Raw genomic sequence first — 24571 nt, 5'->3', positions numbered from 1 at the left:
AATTTTTCACTTAAATGACTATAATAAAAGAACATTTAAATATAATTTAGCATGGAAATAGACGTATCGTGTCATAAAAAGATTCAGATAATTATATAATAGTTTTAAAAGAAAAAAAGGAATTAATATGTATGTTATATCATTCTAACAATAAGTATTTTTGCAGCATTTCAACTCTTATGGCATTTATGTTAATAATGATTCTCTTGTTCTATATATATATTTTTCTTCGGCGTAATGATTAATGTTCTTCGTTGCGTTTCAATTTCGTAGCGTTACATAATCATAAAAAAACCAATGATGTGAAAATTTGTCTACTTCAATTTTTAAACTTCACGAAATAAAACATTCGTTTTATATCAGCAATAAAACGATATTATGAAAATCGTATATTTTTTTAATACGCTCATCGAATAACATTAAAGATAGAAAATAGTATATAGGACATAAAAAGTAAGGATGCCATCTAAAAGAGTAATCCATTTGCATAAAGCAGAACTCAAGGAAATCTGCATAAGATTTAGGTTTATACCCAACTATTTCATTTTAGTTGATATGCTTGAAGAGGGTCATTTAATAGGGATATAGACCTTCATTCATTTACTTTATAAGCTAGAGAAGAAGTAAATATATGCATAGATAATGTTTCCCTACGTATGTCGCTTGTGTGATCCGATAGAGGAGACGGGACGGCGATAGTCGCTGAAGAGGAAGGACAAAGATATTTGTTTGGCGCGCCGGAAGAAGAGAATCGTTGACTCGACATTCGACAAATACGAGTAACTGCGCAAATTTGTGCTACTGTACATTCTTGATCTTCACTTAATTACTTGACACTCTAGCCGGGGAAAGCACTGCTACAATCTCGTTGTCGTGTTGCTGCAGCTATAAGTCGAGGAAATGATACGAAACGGCGCACTCTCGGTCTTCGGAATTGAGGAGAACTGACGGCGGCATGGTCATTATCACTTCCTCTTGAAGCACGTAACGGCATTGAAGTAACAGCGCCAATAAACTTGACCTTTGGCTTGTCCGCGTCGTTGTAAATCCATCTAGAAAAAACCGAGGAGGATGATTATAGGACGTGCGCGTGTTATGTAAGAAACAATCGCATTAAAAAAAAATTCTCTTATACAAATAAATTATCGTATGAGTAAACTTCTTGCAAGGATTGCTGATGAAGGTTTTGTATCCAGATTTATATTATATTTGACACAATTAAATATCTTTTTTATTAAAAAAACTTATTACAAAACTTTCCTGAAGATATGTAATACTGTTTTCGCAGCAATAAATATGATATATATATATTATTATCGGAAAGAATCCTTAAAATGTAAATCTGGATATAAGAACCTCCCGAATAGGACTATATTAAAAAGTTAAATTAATACCGAATTCACTACCGTTTGGTCATCCGCAATTTCCGTGTTAGCTATAAATCGAGGAGCCGACACCTTGGTGCCTCTGCTCATGCCTCTGCTCATGCCTCTGCTTTCTCCAACCGTGCTTTTTCCCTGATTATCAACGACCTTCTGTAGAGCTACCATCAATTGATCCAATAATAGGGCCGCCCTCTTTGGCACTACTACCTGTAAAGAAATTTAAATTAGAAGGAAATTAGGAATATATAGAATGTTTTCTAGTTTGCACGCGCGATCGAATACTGTCATTAAATTGCGTATTTTTCTTTTTATGTCAGAAATATATATGGTCTAACTTAAAACAAAGATAATTTTTTATACATATTTTTTTATATAAGTATATAGTAATATCGATAATATCTATATGTGGATATCGATAGGATTTCACGTATAATTTGATCGCCCATCAATGTTCTATATGCTTCGCACGTGTAATATAATAATTTTACAAATTATATAATGCCATTTAATTAATTTGATGCTCAAACGTGCTTTCATAAAGAAACCCTTAATTAAAGTTCATTTTTGTGCATATACCTTATGCAATATATAAAGAATGCAAAATTGCAGTTTTCGACGAATATGTTGATAAAGTATCCTGAAGTAACACAAAACAGTGGATTAGTAGATTGTGGATTTATTTTCATCATATTATTTTAATTGAATTATTTTAATTGATAAATATGTTACATTGATTACTAGTTTAGAGATTTAAATAAAAGTTGTAACTTAAATAGAGAAAATTTTATCGTATAGTTACTCATCTGTCTAAAAAATATTTATTCACTTCTTCGTGAAATTCTCTTATATTTTTCTTACTTACTTTAACTATAATAAATCTAATTTTAAATAATGCATCTTTTTCATCATTATCCACTAAGTAACAAATGAATAACTGCATTGTAGAAAGTTAATTAGAACATATCGAAGCTTTAGTGTGCTAGTCGGGTAAGGAAGCGCGACGTTCTTGGAACCAAAGAGTAGAAAATATAGAGGAATCGAACCGTATCTGTTCGTCGTGATGAAAGGGACAGTTTTTCTGTCTTGGAATTTAACAGTAGGCGAAAGATAAATCGACGATAAAAATAATGAGCGCTCAAGAGAATCCAGACGAGATTAAAGATACGCCCCGATGCTCTTGGCTTTTTAGGTACAAGGTAAGAGAATAATCAGAGCGTGAAAGAGTCGATTACGAATTTTAGTATCTATCTTAGAGAGATATAAAATAGTCATTATCAAAATCATGTCATAATCGAGATTATAACAGCAATAAGAAAGAAAGAGAATTGAATCAATTCTTTTAAAATAAAAAAAAATTTTTAAGGAAACAACGGATAAGCGTTATACATTAAAAAAATAAAAATATTTTTGTATATTACATAATAATCCAATATAATAATCATTTTCGATATTTCTGAGATAAAACCGGGATAACCCCCTATGTGATGACCGAAAGGGTAGGGCCGAGATAGGAAGGGTGCGGCAGCCAGTGATAGATATTGTCCCACCATCCTAATTAGCAAAATAATATAGTGAAGAAGCAATGTGCAAATTCCCCTTTGCACAATTCTTTTAATGATATTTAAAATTTTTAAATTTACATTTAAAAAAAAATTCAAAATTTTATCAATATCAATAATTCTTGAACGACATTTTCGATATTTCGAAATTTACAAAAGTTAAAACATATACAGATCTTGCTTAATGAAATAGAATGGTGAGGAAGCAATGTGTTCTGTGATGAAACTATTTTTAAAATAAGAAATTTAATTTAATTATTGCATATATTTTATATTCCTGTAAAATTTTTATAATTTATATCATTTGAATCATAGAAATGTAGATATTAATTAATTAAAATTTCTGAAAATATATTCTTAATATATTAAATATCAATCATGAAAAACGAAAAAATAACAAAAAAAGTATATCGATGGAAATTATTGACGATTTTAATTGTTTTCGCAACTCAGCATTTTATGTCTCGGCAGTGTATTTCTTTGGTTTCCATTACTGGCTTGACATTTGACATCGCCGTTTCCGTCGAAAACGAATCCGTATAGGCATGTCAGATATTATTCTCAATACTACACAATCACGTTTTCTTATAAATTTTTTTTTGTAAACTCTTACAGACTCGCTTTCTTTCCGTATTGACATTTCTATGCCCTACCTTACGATCCCTTTTTTGTTTGCATCGTCTTTCTTTTGCAACGGATAGATTTTATCCTTCAAATCGACTATTTCATCTTTTTTCTCGTGAAAAATTCCTTCTATTATAATAAGTCACTCTTTTCCCTTGCTTTATTCGATATCTTTTCGCTAATATCACATTATGAATATATATAACATCAAATTTTTTATATGGATGCAATATTATATTTTCTTCATAGATTTTGCAAATAACATTTTACATTTACATCAATTACTTATCTGATATTAAAATGCGTTTGCTTCGTTTTCACAAATGCCTCAAACGGGCAATGTAGTTAATATTTCGATAAATTATGTATTACGTGTATCAGATTGATATAAATCAATTGACATGCATGATCAATTAGCATGCTTGATTATATCTTTTTGTAACCAGATTACAATGATAATTTTTCGATTATCGTAACAACATATTTAGGTGAAGAGTCAATCTGATTATCCATATTATTGCTTCAGGCTATCTGAAACTTCTGAGACGACACAGACTTAGTTAACTCATTTATTATCACGTATAGGTCATCTATTAATTAAGCAATTTTGAGACGGCAAGCCAAATAATATATTTCATTTACAATATCAATCTTTTTTTTATAGTTTTTTATAGTTTTTAAATGTCAAATTTTAATACGTCAAATCAACTCTTTAAATTGAATGAAAGATAGATGAAAGGGAAGGTCGAGAAACCTGGAAGAAAACTATCTTGATTATTTATACACGCATATAATGTAGCCTTTAAATATTCATGCTTCGTTCTCGTAAATATAAGCCATGTCGCGCAAACATTGAGATTGCCATATCGGAATCTGTTTGCTCCACACATTATTTGTCGAAGTAAACAAACAATCAATACTGCGTAATACATTACATCCTAGTTACCCTTTCTAGTTTATTCATTTTGGTCGATTTCCCAAAGGACACCGGACACTTCTTTTCTTTCATTACCTACGCGACGTTTTCTAGAAAGCGCACCCACGCAACTGGGATTTAGGTCCAATGCGGAGATTAAAGTTGTAAGAGAACGGCTTTGCGAGAAGACGTAAATCGTTTACTCGATGTAAGATGTATCCTAATATACCTCTCTTCGCGTGCGCAAAGCAACATTCTGCATTCAAATAGCGCTCATTCATTTCTTGCCGATGTACACACACGTTTAAATCACGCAATGAAACTTTTCACGATATTCTTTCGATAAAAGAATTTGGCTTCCTCGTAAAGCTTCCACGCTTTATTATATGTATATACGAGTGTGCGATGAATGAAAGCCCCCTGAATTTAGTTTAATTTCGAGGAAAAGATTTGAATTAATATTTGATGATCGTAATAATGAACTTTAATAATGAGCTTTAAGATTGAATGAGAACAAATGAGTTATTTCTTAATTCATGAATATTAATTTACAAATGAATTTGAAGACAATTAGCTGGCCGTAAATTAATGCGAAATCTGGTAGTTAACATTTCTTTTTTTATAATTTTGATAATGACAATTTAACAACTTGTAACTTTTCTACATATTATTTTTTTCACATTTTTATATGCATTTATTATATGGAAAAAAATTGTATAAAAAGATATAATAAAAAATATTAAGAACAATCTCTTAGAAGAAATCACACAAGCTTTGCCGAGAGAGAAAAACAAACAAACATATTTGATCAAAAGAATAATGAATAATGAGAAGTTTTCTATATCAAAGAACGTCCCACAAAATTGCTCCGATAGTATTGTAGTTGGAATTCCGATAAATTGTAACATTTTATTTAACTTTATTGCATATTAAAAATTCCTACACAGCCTACGAGAAAATAAAAAAATCCTCTCTCATAAATCAGATTTTTTAAAAATCAATTTAGTAATTAATTTGTCGGAAAAATTAAGATTATAAAAATGATTTTATATAATTATGCAGAATATTTTCCACATTTCCATGAAATGTCTTCTTGGTAATATCTCGAACATTAATCTGATTGCGATTTTTTATAGCTCTAACTTGATTAGACTATTGCGAAGTATTAGATGACCAAGATTTTTATATGATGTTACTTTAATTTCGATGTCAGTAAAATAAATATATATATTTATTTTTAAAAAATGTATAAATACGTACAATTTATATTAAAACGTAATTATGAATGTTCTGTTTCTCAAACTGTTATGCTGGGCTTGAAGTAGTCTTAAAATTATTCCAATCAACGAAGTGACTTGACAAAATAATTTTTAGCAAAGAAAAACATTTCGATAGCGACTCGTTTGTGAGACGAAAACGGAAGAAAAAGACAAATGGAAACGATACCGGACTCGGCAATCAACCGCGTTTAATTGCGACATTCACGGGCGCTTAAAAGCGTTATCGGCGGTTGCGAACTTTATTATTATTGTCACGCATACTAGATAAATGTTGAATTAAAAGGAAAAGTGATAATTCTGTCCACGGACAGAAATATCACCGCGCGTTTTTTAACTTTTTGCAAAACACGTTCGCGATTTGCTCACAGAGACTAGATCTACGTAGGTGCGCATTCGACATTGTTTCAATGTATATTTCATAAAACTACGAAAGAGTTATCAAGTGAGTTGATTTGTTCATCCGCGAGGACAATGCAGTTTTATACAGTTGGCCTCTATTTTTTCAACATTGAACGAGAGGGAGAGAAGAAAGAGAGAAAAATACGAAACTTATAAAATAACAACTTCGCGCGGATTCGATTAATTTTTAAATTCTTAAAAGCACATATATCAAAATTATCGTATGCATCACAGATACATTATATATATGTATATATATAAATAATGTATCGGTAATGCATGATGATTTTTGAAATGTTATTCTATGTGAAAGTACTAAATTCATTTTTACATGGCGCGTAATTCTTGAATTTGAAAAATTAATCTGATAAATCATCTGGTTTGAAATGTGCAGATTTGAAGAGCGAGAGACATTTAAAATAAATTGCAAATTCTTTCGCGCCTACATAAATGCGCAACATAAATGTGCAATAAATATATTGATTACCTCGAGTGATTGCCTATTCCAATCAAAAATTGGCAAGAAGAATTTAGAAAATTAATTTGCACTGATTCAAATATATACGTTTTCTGCTATAAAATTTTTTAATATATATATAGATGTAATTTTTATTCTCGATTGAAAATCTTGTCTGATAATAATTGTAATACTGTTTGATATTTTTGATCAATTCGTTAAATTTAGTTCCGCTACTTTACTCTAACAGCACTTGGTCGTTTTAGTTGCATTAAGTTATTTTATGCTATTCCGTCAAATTGATTTCTCGCTTGACATAATTGCGTTTGCGCTCAAAGAATTCTAATTACAATCGTAATTACGAAATTCCGCCGATTACGCTACCGTTTGTCACGCCTGTACTAATTTAATTGCTCTCAATAAACAGCATGCGCGAATAATGTCATTAATAGAAATATGAATATCGAAGTGTGATAGTTAGCTCTTGCATGCAACAAGTGTAAATCTCAACGTTGTAAGCTTAGAAAGATATTGCACCGGAAACATAATCCGACATTATGATGTCATCTAATTTTCTCATAAATCGGAAAAGCTCTAGAAGAGTAAACACATCCTCGCTTCCCAATTTTATTATATATTAATTATTATTTAATAATAAATAATGAAATTAATATTAAATAATAAATACATTTCTTCGTATTTCTCGATATAATATCATCCTTAAAAATTGTTCTTTCAATAAGAATCTAAATAAGATTCTGCGAAATCAAAATAATTTCTTAATCAGTCTATTTTCTAATATTCATAAATGCATTTATATTTCATGCATTTAGAAGCATATGTTTTCTTGTCGCAAACTCTTAATCACAATTTGTTGACGTTCCAATCATTATAAGAAAAAGGAAAGTAGAAAGATTAAACGCTGGTGATGAAGTTGCCGGAAATAGAAACCTCAGAGGTAAGCGTCTGATTTATATTTCGTATAGAGTCAACGCGTTATGAAGGAGAAATACTGAGATGAAGCAATTTCTCGAATGGGAGGCGGAAATCGAGAAAAAAAAATAGAAACATAAATATGCCTGAATTAGAATATACGAAATACACTATAAAAATTGCAAAATTTTCAGTAAATATTCGCGTTAAAAAATACAATGCTTTTTGCTTTAAAAAAAGAAATTAATTTAACTTTTAAATTAAGAATTACCATTGCGTTATTATGGAAAATAAGGATGCTTTTGTTGAATAAACTCAGAAACATAAATCGCATATGATAATAAGGTATGAACAATTTTACATCTTCTAATAAATCATGTCTAAAGAAAAATGTTATATAAAGACAAATAGATAATATAATTTAATACATACAACATAATAATATAATATATTAATATAATGTTAATAATACAATGTATAATATAATGTTAATAATACAATTTACTGAGATATTATTAAAAACAATTCTGTAAGAAAAAGTTATTTTAATTATATTCGAATAAACTCATTTATCAATTCTGCAAAAATCTGTAAAGATATACATTAATGCAATTGCAAATATACGTTCAAGCATTTTCAGCTTTTTGAGGAATTAAGGCATCGTAAAATAGAGTATTTAAACAATTTATAATTTAAATAGCAAGTACGTCAAATATTTAAGTAATGCGAAAAAAAAACGAAAGAAACTTTTTTAGATTTACATAGTTCATTCTCCGGTCTTTATCGATGTATTATTAAAAATAAAATAATTAAGGGTATACACAAACGCACCATACACGTAAATATATATAATTATATATAGTAAAATAAAATATCAGAATATTTGTTTCTTTGTAATTAAAATTTTTTATATAATATAAAGCGCGTAATAATAAAAAACATTGATTAATTATTGAAATTATATTACATGCTTCAGTAAACAGAATATTGTCAGATACTATAGGCCAGAGAATGAAAATCATGATAAAGTTAAACCTGAAGATAAAAGACAGGAAGTTCTTTAGAAATTGTGTTTTAAACATAACGAGAGGAATGTAGTATCGTATTAATAGACGTTTTCAAAGTAATAAACTAAGTTAAAGTTCTTGAACTTTAACTTCATTGCGAAATCTAACAGAATTGCTTTTGTATTACAAATTCTGTAAGAAAACAAAAATGAATATATCATTAAATTTATAAATTTTTTTCAGTATATGAAAATGAGCGTTTATAATTTGGCAAAGTAATTTCTTATGTATACAATACGGCCTTAATAAGGCCTATTTAAATATTTATCAAATTATTATTTAATACATACACATGCACGAATATATACATATGTTAAATTTTTATGTAACAATTATATTTTTATTAATTTGTTATTGCAATATTGTAATAAATCGTATATTAAAATACGCAATAAATTTAATTTTATTTTTAAAAATAAGTGTATTGATTGAACAGCGTTTCACGTTACGAGAACACAAAAGTATCGAATGAATTTGTAGTTTATTAAAAATTGCACATGTGGCTTGCTTGAAACCACACATATTATATTACGAACGAAAGCGAAAATTCTCAACTTCTATTCTGTTAATCGATGAATAGTTTATTAACTCTTTTTCGATGTTAGAAAAAAATGATAATGAAAAATACTCTAAAGCTATTATAATAAAAAAATAGCTTGATAATAAATTACGACATATTGAAAATAAGGATTGAAATAGATGATTTTTAGGATTATAATAAAATAGTTAAAACAACTCAATTTCAGCTGATAAAATCATAAAAAATAGAAACATATATATGTCCTTTGTACATTTAATTCGTATCAGAAAAAAAGATATCAGGATCCTCAGAGATATATCCTTTATGATTTCTAATGTATGTTACCACATTATCATTTATATAGCTTACATATATACATATATGTATATCTGTATAAGCGATATTATACAATATTATAAGTTTGCGTGCTTAAAACAATGGAACACATTTATGCGATAAATGAAGCTCGTATCGGAGAATTGTTTCGTAATATAAAGGAAGTAACTTGCTAAAAAAAAGCTCATTTTTACGATGTCACAAAGAAACACCTCTCTCCAAATCTCCAGGCGAAATAACCATAAACATATTTATGACCATCTATAAGTTGGTCGATTCCAGATCGAATCAATGACATTACTGATGCAATATAACGCGACTATCACCGGATAATATTTTTATCGGCATTTTAGCAAACGTTTCCCATCACGACGCCGCAATCTCGCGTCTATACTATACATTCGTGCGACCGGAATAGATTTAACGATGATTAGAAATCATGTAAGCGCTAATCGGATAAACACGCGAGAAAACTGTGAGGTCTTTTTCTAGACAATTTGTCATCGTTCTAACCCGACGTATTTAATCTTGATGAAACCTCGTAGGATTCATGCGAATGATTAGCGACGCATAGACGATAAAATTTATTATCGCAATAGTGCAACTCATCATCGTGCGTCATATCTTTTGGAAAGACCGACGAAGACGAAAATTAATTGAAACATATCCACCACCAAACTCGGAGAGAAATACATATATCAAAATGTTACAAGTTGTAGTCACGTATTCGTGCGTTTGACATTTGCGCATATTCGCAGCAAATTTGATCCCACGTCCAATTCAAAGAGATATTAGAGTACCATCCGCGTCAAATCTGTTGAAGCGGTCTGTCCGTTGAAGCTATATGTGTCATTCGAGTAAAAACTTTTCCAATTTGGAGTGAAAACATCCCAAGAATGCGATTCAATTAAAAAACTTGTCGCGTTAGATCGTCGTTATCCTGGAATATGTAACATTTACATAAATCGCGCGGAGATTGAGATTGTAATTCTACAACTCGTCGTTTAGCATACACATAAACCGCGAGATATTTCGCAAGATAAGTAAATGCACAACATGTTAAATGAAACGTTAGTGAGCTAATATCCGGCAGCTATCGTTGTCGGACTTCCGAGTAAAGTTCTGCCAGATCAATATCGGAATATACGGCTAGCCGTTGCGAAATCAAGAGAATGCAAAAATGCATATTTATTTTTCAGACGTGCGCAACATAGTGTGAGAGACTTCAACGCCTGACATATAAGCATCTTCAGTTGCATACTCATTCCAATATTTAGAATATCGTATGTTCTCTTTCCCTCATCTCATTCTCTCATACAGACTCTATATTGTCACTTCTTCGGATACTGATAAGTGAGCGATCTCAAAGCGGGTTATACCTGATGCAACTCGCGAAACAATACAGTGGAACTTGAGCAGAAATAGCGAAACAATGGAGCTCGCGGCTCTTGACACTATCGAGTTCCCTGTAACTAACAAGGGTACAATCTCATGCCTGTCTAATGTTCGTTACGAGTAATATCACTTAGTCTGTTTGAAATAACTATACAATTATATTATATCGCATACATGAAAGAGACAGTTTGCGTTCTTTTTTAAGAAATTCCCTAAATGACTCTAGCATTTAGAAAACACACAAAAATATACACGCAGTTGGCGTAAACATTGTTAGAGTAATCCGAAAACAAAGGGCGGGAAAATCGCCTACGCGATACACATTTTCATATATATATATATAACTATGCGTAAAAATGTTACATACATTTTCCTGCGAGCTCGCGATGTTTTCATGTCCATTATCGATAATGTAAATATACCATATATATAACTCTATTATAATGTTGCGCGAGAAATAAATCCCTTCCGCTGCGAAAATACGTCATTTAGCAATTTTTGAATTTTCACATATTTTCACGTATTTTCGACGCGACAGTGACATTAGCAAAATATGCTTCAATAAGTCACGCGCGATTTAATTAACTCGTCACGCAAGCGAAATAATTATTTGTTACTCGTCGAGGACTTGCTTCTCTCCGAACGTAGCAACTACAAATGTAATTTATACTAATTAGAGTTATTTAGATTTGAAGGTTGGACGGGCGCGCGTTAAAATTTTAGCAATAAAGTTGATAAAAAGAGAAACAGCGCAATAGAAGATTCATATCAATCTTTGCGCTTACATTGAATGCATTAATTAATCCCAACGGTTTCGTTATATTCACGTATATCAAAATACTTTTTAATCCTTCAGCTTTATTTTAGAGAAGAAAAAATGTACAACTATATATACTTTTATGGCATGAAAATATAATGAGAGTAAAAACTATTTGTGGATTATATCTATTTTTCCTGTGAGTTATATTTTTGCAACCTTGGATTTTAGTTTTTTTTTTAAATTTTATATATATATAATTGATATAAATATAAAAATCTGAGAGAAAGAGAAGAAAAATTGTAATAAGAAGATACTGCATATATATATTATATTAAAATACAATAATTTGAAATAAATACTGTTTTACTGTATAATATTAATTAAGTATTTTTATCTATATAAACATGTAAAATTTAATGATAAATAAATTAAACTTTACTATGTCGATTAAAAAATTAACTTTATTTATTTTTAAACAATGCTAAATATTTTAAAGAAAATTTAGAAAAAATATTAGCATAAATTAGTATAATAATTTAAATTCTTAATTACAAAAATGTACAAGGAAATTATAGATATATATGTATTGTGATAGCATGCAATGCCAAATAAATAATTAAAATGTAGTGATAATAGTAAAGTAAAAAGGTGGTTTATAATATTCTATCTCTAACAAAGTCTGAGCAAAATATTATCGATCTAATAGAACTTAATGATAATGATAATTTTGGAAGTGTTTTAGGATCGACACTTTGTATCGAAAAGATAAATGAATTAGATATAGAATTGATTGAAATTTCATTCTGCAAAATTAAATATTTATATAGAATGTATAACTTGAAATCAAAATTTAATTACCAAATTCTTTCTCTCCTCTTTCATTTATTATCAAACTACTAACATTATGTTTCTTGTAAAGATTTAGTTATTATTTAGTAAATTTGAGATAGATGATTTTTTCAGGTACAATGATTTTCGTTTTATCATCACCGACAAATTTTGTAATGTCGCTGTTACAATTTCAAGTTGTAAAGAGGACGTTTTATTTAATGTTTCGATTTGCAATAACAATATTATAGGGACATCGTGGGGTGTGCGATTCCACGAACGAATTAATGCATATCCCCGGAGAATTCGTTGACGCTAATCGAAACGGGAGTTAATCGAGAAGGCGATCACGGAAATGAACCGTCGACAAAGCTGCGCGACAATGTGTCTCCGTCTAAACAGAAGACCATAAGTCCTAGCTGATTGAATTAACGAAGCGCGATTATTAGCAAGTAATGGAAACGTCGTCTGCGAAGTTAATAATTTCAGAAAGTAAGTGGGACGAGGCGTTCGTAGTTGAAACGATACAATGTTGCAGTCATCTCGTTCGAGTTTCTCTGATCGGTTCGCAAACTGTTTTCGTAGTAAGCATAACTTTGAAATGTATATTATTCACGAGAACGAACTACGATTATAGATTTTATTATTTTAGTCAATCTTGCGTGAGATCCGTGATTAATTAACGTGAAATTTAATAAGATGAGTGCGCGAGATAGTTAAGAAAACATTATTAAGTTTGTTGCACATTGAATATATTATTGTTTCTCTCTAATTGCGAGTTGTGATAAGCGATGATGGTTTTTCAGGGCTTAACTAAATCTTGGTAATATTAAAATATGAATAAAATCCAATATATATATATATTGCTAAGGACATTAAAATAAAAAAAAATTGCATTGCAAAGATTGCAAAATTTAAATACTGTCAAAAAGTTAACGTCCGATTTTATATATAAGTATATATCAAGTATAATAATTTTGTAAAAATAATAATTCTTTAAAAAATTTAATTAAAATATACGTCAAGTTAAATTTCTTAAAGAATAAATTAATGTATTTTTTGCTCATAGAAAAAATAAATTAAATTTAATATATCATTCGCTGTATATTTTATTCTTAAGTAAATCTATTATTGCATTGCTAAACATCGCATAACATTTTAATTCTCGTTGGTGCGTGGGATCATAAAATAATTGAGAGACCTTATATATGTGAAATCAAACTGTTTATTGTCTAATTTTATCACGATTCAATTCGTTGATTTCTTATTACGTTAATATTGCTATTAAAAATTTCTTATTTCTTTCTCACGAGTTTATGTCAGCACATAATGTTGTGGCGATTATATTGACACATATTCAACCGCATAATAGCCGAATCACGTACAAATATACAGAGGCGAAAACAAAGATCGAGACGCGAGGAAAAGTAAATATGAAACGAAGACAATTAATTTAACGGATGATATGAAAAAATAAAATATTAGATAAATTTGACCTGTAGATGTACATTGACCTGTACTTAGAAAATTAAACACTTTAATTTTTTAATAATTTTATTGGGGGAGGGGCAAACAGTGCTCGCCCTCCCTTTCTTCCTCCCATACACAAACTCGTGAGAAAGAAATAAGAAACTTTTAATAACAATATTAACGGAATAAGAAATCAACGAATCGAATCGTGATAAAATTATACAACTAGAGGCTGGAGAATTTTTAATTGAATATTCTATTTCATTTCATAATATTCTCTCGTCATTTTGACGACGATACTTTCTTTCTTCTTTTTGTGACAACGTCCGATATTCGATAATATAAAAAATTTATCAAATATATAGAGCATATATGAAAATATTCTAAAAAGAATCGTGTAACAAATAATAACTTGTGTATTGTATATCTGCGGTGTTATATATCGTGTTTCAGTTCTCGGCATTAAAATTTTCGAAACATAGTTTAAATAAAGGTAGAGATTTTTTGTATATATAGAAATATCAAATTATAATTGCAATATAATACAAACTCAATTAAATATAATGACATAAATTATAGCAACATAGATATATGAACAACAATATGCAGGATATTTTACTGGATTACGATATAAACTTTGTAAAGTCTTTGATCTATCCTGGTCTCTGGTTTATCCTAGTAGGATTAATCTCGGCAGTTGAGCTACACGTTGACTGAAATGATGACTGATATAATCTTTGTTGCATAAGGCAATAATAAATTTATAAATTGTTAATTACATAATTCTATGCGTTAAAAGAATCGATATAATCCTTTAAACGGCGGTTGCACAAACTGTCGCAAGGAACTGCTAATGTACGATAATTAAAGAAGAACGTATGTAAGACGTATGTTTGCGAAAACTCAAAAAGTTTTCTCGTTTTCTTTCAAGGCAGGAAATGAAATAAAAAAAGCACGATGCGAAAATTGGAATTTCACAGATCAAAATAAGAAAAATGATGAGGTCGAATAACGAAAGAACAGATACCGTATAAATGAGTAGGGTATCGGACTCAAATCTGTGTTATAATACAATGATCAAAGGCGAAACGAAGATTTTCGGTTGCCGGTGAACAGAGAAAAAGAAAAACTCCTAGGCGGACAATTACATTTGACAGATTTCTCATATAATTATTCTCGTACCCCTCGTTTTTTTGAAAGAAACTCGAACAAAAGAAAAATAGGTTCGCATGAAACTCGAACAAGAAATATTTAAGCAACTACCTTTTATATATCATGCCATGAAGTTAGATGCCCCTTCATTTCTATTCAGGTATAAGGTCGATCGTATCTCAATCTCGTTATGAATTCTATTTTTACTATCTTTCCACTGACATTTCAATTTTTTTACCAATGCTGAACAAAGTATGCGATACACATATAATAAATTGAAAAAGCACAAATAACGAAAAAATATAAAAGCAATAACAGAAGAATTTTCTCAGCCATACCTTCATGCATCTGCATAGATTTTCTTATGCATACGTATGTACAGAAATAATTTGCTGAATTTGTATGAGAAAAGTTTATACAAAACGGAATGAAATGAAATATGTCGCGAGTACGGGGTTAATGATGCTTAATTACTCACCGGATAATCATCGTATTTGGTTGAGTAATCGGGATAATCGACATTAGCGATATTGCTGTCCGCGGAGTTCCTCTTCCCGATGACACGCTGTCCAAAATTACCGGTGATAATCGGTACCATAGCTACCACGATGAACGGAATGAAGCTGATGCCCATATTAATCGCGCGTGATCCTGAATCCTGTCGTCGGATGTTACGTTCTTACCACGCCGATAGAAGTCTACCTCGACTTACGACATGCGGATGTCCGGTTCCCTTTGACGAAAATGTATATCGTCTCCGGAAGGGTTCGATCTCGTTCGATCCTCGATATATCGAGCGCGACGTGTCTTCGCCCGGTGTCTTCGAGGAAGAGGATCCTTCGGCGGCCCGAAGTTGGGGTGCACCGACCACTCAAAGTATTCCGAACTTCAGCCTTTGATAGATGTACGTCGGGGAACGCAATGTGACGCTCGCGGTGAGCAGCTACGCTCCTATATACTTCGGTCTGCACGCGTGGTTGACATTACGCAGGCGCTAGGACTCTCCGGCGCGGCGTAATGTCGACCACTTGAGAGAACATTAGATCTGACATTAGGCCTTATTCATTAGATCTTCTGGCAAGATAAAATCATCACTGATTACCTAAGGTACCACTATAAATATTGATGAAGAAGCCGCATGGCCGTCCGCGCTCACAAGAATGTCCTAGTTGAGTGGACACGGGCACACCTAATGTTCTCCTTAACATAAATACATAAATCTATATAATTACAGATTTCTTCTCTTTTCAAGAAATATACCCCCTTAATGGGTTCTTGTATGCAGTCAGAAGTATGAGAAAATAAGTAACATGTTAAGCTTCCTTTGTCTTTGTTAACGATAGCAAATATCTTTCAGGGAAGATTATTGAAACTTTTCTTTGTAAGATAAAGCACGCCAGATTTTATTTTATAAAGATTGTAAACTCTGAAGACGGCTTGTAAAAAGTCATTAGCTTTACATTCGTAGAAAGATAAATCGAATAGAATTACTGTTCACCTTTTCTAAATCCTTTGAGATTTACGGTTCTTTTTAAACAACTTCAACAAAATATTCGCAACGCATGGTCTAACATGGTTTTCTTCTTTCTGACATTTCATCGATTTTTACACGTCAGGTTATAAATATAATTAATGATAAAGTAAATAATAAATAAATAAATTAGTAATTGTCTTATTATCAATCAATTTATTAATGAAATAATAAATTAATTATTGCTGATAATTACTAATATAAAAATTAAAAATAAACTTAATAGAGAATAAATGAAATTGTTTTTCTTTATCTTTCTAATTATAATTAATTAAGTGATAAAACATATATTCTTTTGTCATGTACTTTATGCGAAATTGATTCACGTAAATAATAAATTTACATGAAGTTAGAAAGAAGACAAACCGAATGGAATAGACGTCTATATTTTTTAATTTTTTAAATAAAACCTGAAATTTTCTTTATTTTAAAGATAATTTAAAGTTAATTTCATAATTAAAACTAATCGATAAAAAATTATTTGATTATTTTTCTTGATAAAGACATAAAAGTAAACTCTTTCTAGATTCTTTATAATCAAACATATCTTTGCGCTTTCGAAAGAATAAAAATTTTATCGCAAAAAATCTTACAGTTGTGTTATTCAATTAAATAAATCTTTGATACCCTAACTTTTGACAATAATTTTGCGTTTTTATTCATTTATTTAGAATGATATTAATAGTTGTAATAAAAATTATGACGTTCCATTAATGTCGTCAATAATTAGGTATTACTTTCGTGTTTCGTTACTATATAATTGCATTCGGATTAATATTTTGCGAGACGTCTTGTAATTTACAGTTTGTATTTTAGTAGATGTGTTTACACAGACAAATTTCTGACGGTTTAATAGGNGCAACTAGGAATAGAAGCGTAATAAAGATGATTGAGTGGAAGAAATAATTCTAAAATGAGAGAGAGAGAGAGAGAGAGAGAGAGAGAATTTTATTTTTATCTCTTTCCAAAAGGTTATAACTTTTTATTTCTTACATTTTTTATAATTAACGTAATTTGTGACTAACAAATTGAAACGCACTGTATCTTCCTCCAGCTGACAAATTATAAATAATAATTAAAAAATAACACAAAATTTCCAACTATATTTAATTTTAAAAAAATTTGAGCACATTAATAAAATATTTAATTAGTTTGATTAATTAAATAATCTTTTCTATAAAAGTCATTATCAACTTTTCAATTAGTTGTAAGATAAAAAAGTTTAATTTTAAAAAAATTAGCTAAAATGAAAGAAAAATTGAAGCGAGATTACTTCTCTCTCTCTCTTTCTCTTTTTTGAGATATCACGTGTATCTTGAGAAATCAAAGAATCAAATTCTCTATATAGAGTTACGAAAGACATCTATCTCCATAGCAAGGGTTTTGGTGCGTATCTGTTTCTCATTAAGGGGATGCTATGGACTGTCGCTCGCAATTATCTGTAAAATGGCTGAGTTTTATCGACCGTCGTCTGTCTTTCAGTGGAGTTATAACCGTGAGTGGGAGTTATTGCTTGTAGACGTGCGTAAGAATTCGAAAGAGCGCACGAGCAGAGATGAACCAACCTTTAACGGAGTTAAGGGTTAATCATTTTTCAGAACGTTAATGCGCGCAGCGACAGTTTACTTTCGTTTCCTCTCGTTTCTTTTCTCTCCTCTCGCTATCTTCATAGAAATTACGCGAATCGACGATTTTTTCTCATGGGAAATTTCTCTCCTATTCCTAACAGAGATGCACTCATTCCCCTCTCGCAAATACGAAAAGTCAGAACTGCTTTATGTAAGTATTATATAGAATAACTCTATATTGCGTAAATAAAATTTAGAAAAAATACTATCTTTTTCTACAAAAATAAAAATTGTATTTGAAAACATGTATTTATTCTTCAAATAATTTTAAATTATTATTAAGTTTGAATAATGTATCTATACTACATTTTATTTTCGGTGTAACTGTCTTCATAATAAAAACAAAAAATTGCCACGTTAATTTTAAAATTACAAAAGTATTATAAATTAAATATTTGAACATTTTTCCTCATTATTTTGCATTATTTATGTGTGTATACATGTGTGTGCGACTACTGGGTAATGTTTTCAAAGCCCACACAATGTATAATTGTCCCGTTAAATAGCATTCTGTTACAAAAGTCATCACTGTTGAAAAATCGCGGATGCGACAGGTGTTTCGAAAGAACGATGAAAAAAATCGATTTAATTAAAACTGCTGGTGTCACGTAAGGCCGATAATTAACGACTAATAACTTTCGTTTCACTGTCTTCCACATGATAAACGGTCGTTGGCGTTCGAACATTCTTAGAAATGTTATACGTTAAAATAAAATATTGTCGTTAATTGTTAAAACACTTCGTTTTTCTTTAATCCTTTTGAAAGAATTATATATAGTTAACAAATTTTTTTACGTTACATGTCGAATCCTAAGAAACGACATCTTTGTCGAAATTATATCATTTTTTATACATTACAACAATATAGCTACTATCTAGCTATAAATATTAAATGGCGCATTACGTAATTAGCGGCCGCACGATTAATTAGCTAATTATGGGATTAAATCTGTTTAACTCACTCCTGTGTGTAGGCGATACGATTTTGGCTTTGAGATCGTTGCTCATTGCGTAAGCAATAAACTATTGTGTCGAAATGAAAGCATCAAATTGTCATCTCGTAATTTGTAACTTTAAATAATTTTATCTCTATTGCACGTTATAGTGTAATCGCGTTCTAATAGTTGCAATACCATTCTGATTATTAAATGCATCTTAATATATTTAATTTAAAAAAATACGCAAAATTAATTTGATTATAAAAAGAATTTAAATTATAATAATAAAAAATATTCTAGTCATTTTCTCTCTATGTGAAATTATTGATTAATTAAATTAACTTTATTACATTTATATATATATATATATATATATATATATATATATATATAAATGTAATAAAGTTAATTTAATTAATCAATAATTTCACATAGAAAGAAAATGACTATAATATTTTTTATTCATTTTTTTATACTTCTTCGGTTTTCCCTATAATTCTAGATTGTTACACAGAACCTTATAAGTTATTTTTCAATAAAATCTTCAGTAAAAATTTCAAGATGTGTGACCTTTTACGATCAGTCTCAGGGTGAAGTATTGTTATATATCGCGTAAGTCAACATAGTTATTACATTGTGTGTGTTTACTCGATCGAATTAATTTATAGAAATCAAAAGATAAAAAGTTCTCCAAAACACTTGCTTATCCAAAAACAAATTTATTATAATTGTGCATAAGAATCTCTATGATTTTATTCGCACGTATCCAAGTCTTAAGAAAATAAATATTTATACAGTTTTATATTATTTCTTAAATTCCTCGTTGAAATCGACATATATAAACGAATATTTATTTCAATGATGTAGAAGAAAATATTCCTAATTTTGTATGATTATGACAAGAATTCGTACATAATATTAAAAGAAAAAATTCTAGCTCTTTTTCTCTTTTAACAAATTCTTTTAATAATTTAATAATATAAAGGCAAATTATTTAATTGCAATTTTGCATGAATTTTTATTTACGTAAAATATTTAGTCCGAAGAAAATAGAAAAGATAAGAATACGCATTTACTTTTATTCTTATTATTAATAATATTATTAATTTAGACTTGAAATAATTTTTGCAATAAATAAGACAAAGGAATATCTCTTTTTCTGAGATATAAGATTATATTTAGATATTTTTAAAAATATACATAATATCTCTTTATAAGATTTATAATTAAGAATGATCGCACATATACGTAAGTTGGATACTTAAAATACATCTACCAAACATATTAAATTTAAATATAAAATGGATAATTTTTCTCTCTAGATATATTTAAGAAAACAAGAAGTCATTTATCTGACTCACTCGCGCTAATTTGCGATAGTATCAGAATGGAATTGTTCCTGATAATTATATATTTTCACCTCCACACATGAGAAAGGTTAAGCCAGCAGAGGTCATTATTCTCTATGGTGCATATTTAGCATCGTGAGGGGCATATTCACACGCGACAAATAAAACTCGATATCGGACGACCGGCGCATTTAGCGGCCAGGTATGTGACGAGAATATCGAGGTCGAATTTTGCGGGGATGTATAGTTTCCGATTTCGCGCGCGAAATCGATGCGTTTCATTATTATAAATATTTAGCGATTTTTATGACATATAAATTACGTGACTTTTATAAGACTTTCATCATTTCATTTTTATTCATAAGAGCGCGCCGATCGCGTTCCGGAGGTCGCGAAAATATAAACCTCCGTTTGACGTCGTCGCGGAAGTCAATGGGTGTTCGAGTTCGAACCGGACTTAATGGCCGGGACTCGGAAACGACCGGAGTTCGCGAGCGAGGCGTTAAACTGTCCTAAAGGTTTCCCTGGTAGCACTTAACCACCCGCTGATCCGCATTTCTTTCTGTCGTAGAGCGACGAGGTAAACAACGTTGCGTTTACTCGATTACGACAGCGTGGGCGACGCTATAAATGCCTTTTGCCACTTTCGACGATTTTTTCGATATGACGCGAGGATGAAATGTATATTTCAAATGTATTTTTGCGACTTCGAGCTGTGATAATTAACGATTACACGCGAATTATTATATATATATAAATATATTATTATAATAATAGAATTAACGTCGAAACTCTTCGGGAATAAATTAAATAATTTAATTTTCGTTCTGAAAAAAATGTGCTAACTTGATTAAATAACCTTTCAACTAATATAATAAATAAATAATTAAATATTATTTTGCTAATTGAACATATAAAACTATTTAAATTAAATATAATTTATTAAATGCAACAAAACGTATATTTGACTTACATACTGTTATATATATGTTTAATTAACAAAATAGTAATTTAAAGTTGAAAGGTTTAGTCAAGTTAACAAATTTTTTGTTCCTAAAAACGTATAAAAAGTGTATAGAAAAATTTAAATAAAAATAATTTGTTGAAGGATAAAAATAGAAATTATGTTTCTATGTATACGATAACTATGTTTGTCCGCGAAAGAACGGTTTGTGCATAAAATAATTCGAAGCACCAAAAATCTATATGCGTCATTGAACATCCTGTCCTTTTTTCGCTGTAATCGCGTCGTCGCGATCTGATATAGGATATAGTTCAACGCCCACGAATTTATCGTCCGATTGACGTCCCTTCTGCATTTTGTCGATATATCCTCTATCGGAGAAGAGGAGAGAGAAAGGCAAATCGGCTTATACGAAATAGTATTGGCCATCAATCGCTTTCTTCTATGTTCTCTTTTTCCGTATAATCGCTTTTAAATTGCATTAATATGAACAGAAAACATGAATAATATCATACATTTCGTGTAGATGGAAGAACGCAACGATATATATATGTGTATATATATACACACACATATATGTATATATATCTTTCAGAATTTTTAATGGCCACAAAATTGAAGATAGAAATAGAAATTCAATTCACTGACCTTTGATTCAATTTACTGACCTTGTTGAGAAAATAAGACGACGGAAAATATGCATGTTGAGACTCCTGCGATGCAAAAAGATGAGAGCGATGATCCGACATGTGTGTTGCACAAGGAAAGCGGGAAGCAAGTGATTTTCAAATCAAAGAGGGTGACTGTATCGCCCTCTGTATTTCTCAAGCGATAAAATTCAAGTCGGTAAAAAAGAACTTATTATCTTGGTTATATGAGTCGATAAAAAAGAGATTTTTTATATCGACGGCTGAGTAATAAATTAATGACAAGTAGGGACAATTTTATCTTCATCTCTAGCTGACTCCTGTCACTTTTGTCTGATTAATGAAGATATCCGAAACGAATAATGTGATTCAATACATTGTTTAATTTGTAGAGCTATCTATTCTGTTGAGGAATTGTTTCCATAATTCCCGGTGCACTTTGAACACATTCAGTCTGAAAATTTTTAGAATTTGTCATATTTATTTCTATTTATTTTTTTATTCTTTATTTAATTGCATGAGATTACCTTTACATCTCCAAAATCATCAACAGATTGATATAATTTAGAGAGCAAAGCGATTTTCTCCGTTTTGTTGATGAGAGTTGAGCTAGAACATAAGAAAAATATATTAGAAAAAATATGTAAATAATTATATTATACACATATTTATCAATATAAATTAAATTATTAAATTTAAGTATGATCTAACATTGTATATACGTATGTATGTGATAATATTTTTGCATACAATATATGTTAATGTTATAATAAAATTAAATATATTTTTGTATATATACATATATTTTCATAGTTTTCTGACCTTGTACTACTTTGCGATGATAATTTCTCAATAATTTTAGCATCTATGTTAATCTTTTTCGGTTTTTGCATTTGACTTTTTAACTTTTCTATATTCTGTGTAAGTTGATGAGCTTGTACCTTTAATGTTGCATTTTCATACATCAATCTGTTATTTCTTTGTACAACCTACGATTCAAAAATATTTAATATAAGCAGTTTGATTTAACTCAAAAGTTATTGAGTTGAATAAAACAATACATATTATTTATCATTATTTACTTGTAAAAATTTAGCTTTATTAAGGGGCAATGGTTCTTGAAATTTCTCTGATACAATTAAGTTAAGCTCCTTTCTTGCCTCATCTAACTTTTCCATCATTTCAGCTATTACTAATAGATGCTCGTGCAACAGCTGATCCAATTTATATCTTAATGTGTCCTTGGAATGTTTCATGCGAAGAAACTTTATACATATATTATATGTAACTTTGTTTTTATCTGCCAATTCTTCTCTAAGTCGTTTATTTTCTGTTTCTAAAATATCTTGTGCTTCTTCTAATTCTTTATGTCGTTGCTGCTGAAACTTTGACACGTTACCAGTGTATTTAGTTCTGTATCGTTGCATTTCTTCGATGAAGTGTTCTTTTTCCCTCTGATAAAAATATTTCTCATCATCTAACTGTTCTACAATAAAAATAATAAACTTAAAACAATATATTCATTGAATTAATAGTTTCTAGAGTTATACCTGACAAATAACCAAGTTGTGTGTAAACCTGGATGAAGATATGCAAAAATATTTTATTTATATTAATAAATTATTATTATAGTAAATAATTTAATAAAAAATTATACTAACAGCGCCCCAACTTAATATGCATATTTATTTAGCAAAATATTTATAATCAAGTCTTACGTTTAAGATTTCTGTTACATCTTTGTTGTTTCTTTAGCTCTGTCAATAGTCTCCCTTTCTCTCGATGTGTGTTTTCTAATTGTGTATCTTTTATTTGTATAGCATCTTCCAAATTTACAATAACTTTATTCAATTCTATTATCTTGATGCAAATAAGATTAAGAGAATTATAATATATATTATTGACAATATTGTTACATCATTAATGATATGAAAAATTATATACTCATTATATGCAAATGTTTGAAATATACAATGTATCAATCTTACTTATATAAATGCTTCATCTATGTATAAATATGGGCTTTGATATATAAATCATTAATTATTTATTTGTAGTCATATAAAATACTAACATACTTGTTGCTGTAAAGTTACTACTTCATCATCAATTATGTCACATTCTGCAATGTTCTGAGAGACTCTGTTCTTTGTGATATTAGTAGAACATTTATTCAAGTTAACATTCTGCATATCGCAATATTTAATTCCAAAAGTCAATCTGTAACATGTCTAGTTGATAATTTTTTATTTGCTGTTATATATTTCATTGATTATATCACATCACACCTCATTAAACACACTTTTGTTAAATATCCAAGAGTTATACTTTTTGACTGCTTTTGTGTATAAATCTATTTAAAACTCGATATGTATTAAAAAAATGTTTTTCCTTTATGTATTCTTCCTTATGTAAGCTATGAGTAAAAAAACT

At 29.7% G+C, this 24571-nt stretch overlaps 2 protein-coding genes across 4 annotated transcripts; both read right to left on the bottom strand.

The window, feature by feature from the left end:
* Positions 1-591: 591 nt before the first annotated feature.
* LOC114929111 (Allatostatin double C) lies at positions 592-22531 on the bottom strand. Of its 3 annotated transcripts, none has more exons than XM_029300523.2 (3): positions 22160-22531; positions 1395-1592; positions 592-1052 (listed from the first exon to the last, which is right to left on the bottom strand). In XM_029300523.2, exons 1-3 carry the CDS (start codon positions 22238-22240, stop codon positions 966-968), a joined length of 366 nt encoding a protein of 121 aa, XP_029156356.1. In that variant the 5' UTR covers positions 22241-22531; the 3' UTR covers positions 592-965. The 3 variants fall into 3 exon arrangements, with proteins under 3 accessions (XP_029156356.1, XP_029156354.1, XP_029156355.1); XM_029300521.2 differs by lacking the exon at positions 22160-22531 and adding an exon at positions 15560-16109; XM_029300522.2 differs by lacking the exon at positions 22160-22531 and adding an exon at positions 15560-16102 and having other exon boundaries at positions 1407-1592.
* Positions 22160-24054, bottom strand: LOC114929113 (uncharacterized). The gene is made up of 5 exons (XM_029300524.2): positions 23857-24054; positions 23221-23624; positions 22961-23127; positions 22666-22747; positions 22160-22592 (listed from the first exon to the last, which is right to left on the bottom strand). Exons 2-5 carry the CDS (start codon positions 23563-23565, stop codon positions 22533-22535), a joined length of 654 nt encoding a protein of 217 aa, XP_029156357.2. The 5' UTR covers positions 23566-23624; positions 23857-24054; the 3' UTR covers positions 22160-22532.
* Between the last annotated feature and the right edge of the window lie 517 nt (positions 24055-24571).

This window comes from Nylanderia fulva, unplaced genomic scaffold (assembly GCF_048542155.1).
Source record: "Nylanderia fulva isolate GAGA-0341 unplaced genomic scaffold, ASM4854215v1 Scaffold14, whole genome shotgun sequence".
NCBI lineage: Eukaryota > Metazoa > Arthropoda > Insecta > Hymenoptera > Formicidae > Nylanderia > Nylanderia fulva.
This window is presented reverse-complemented; position numbering and strand designations above follow the sequence as displayed.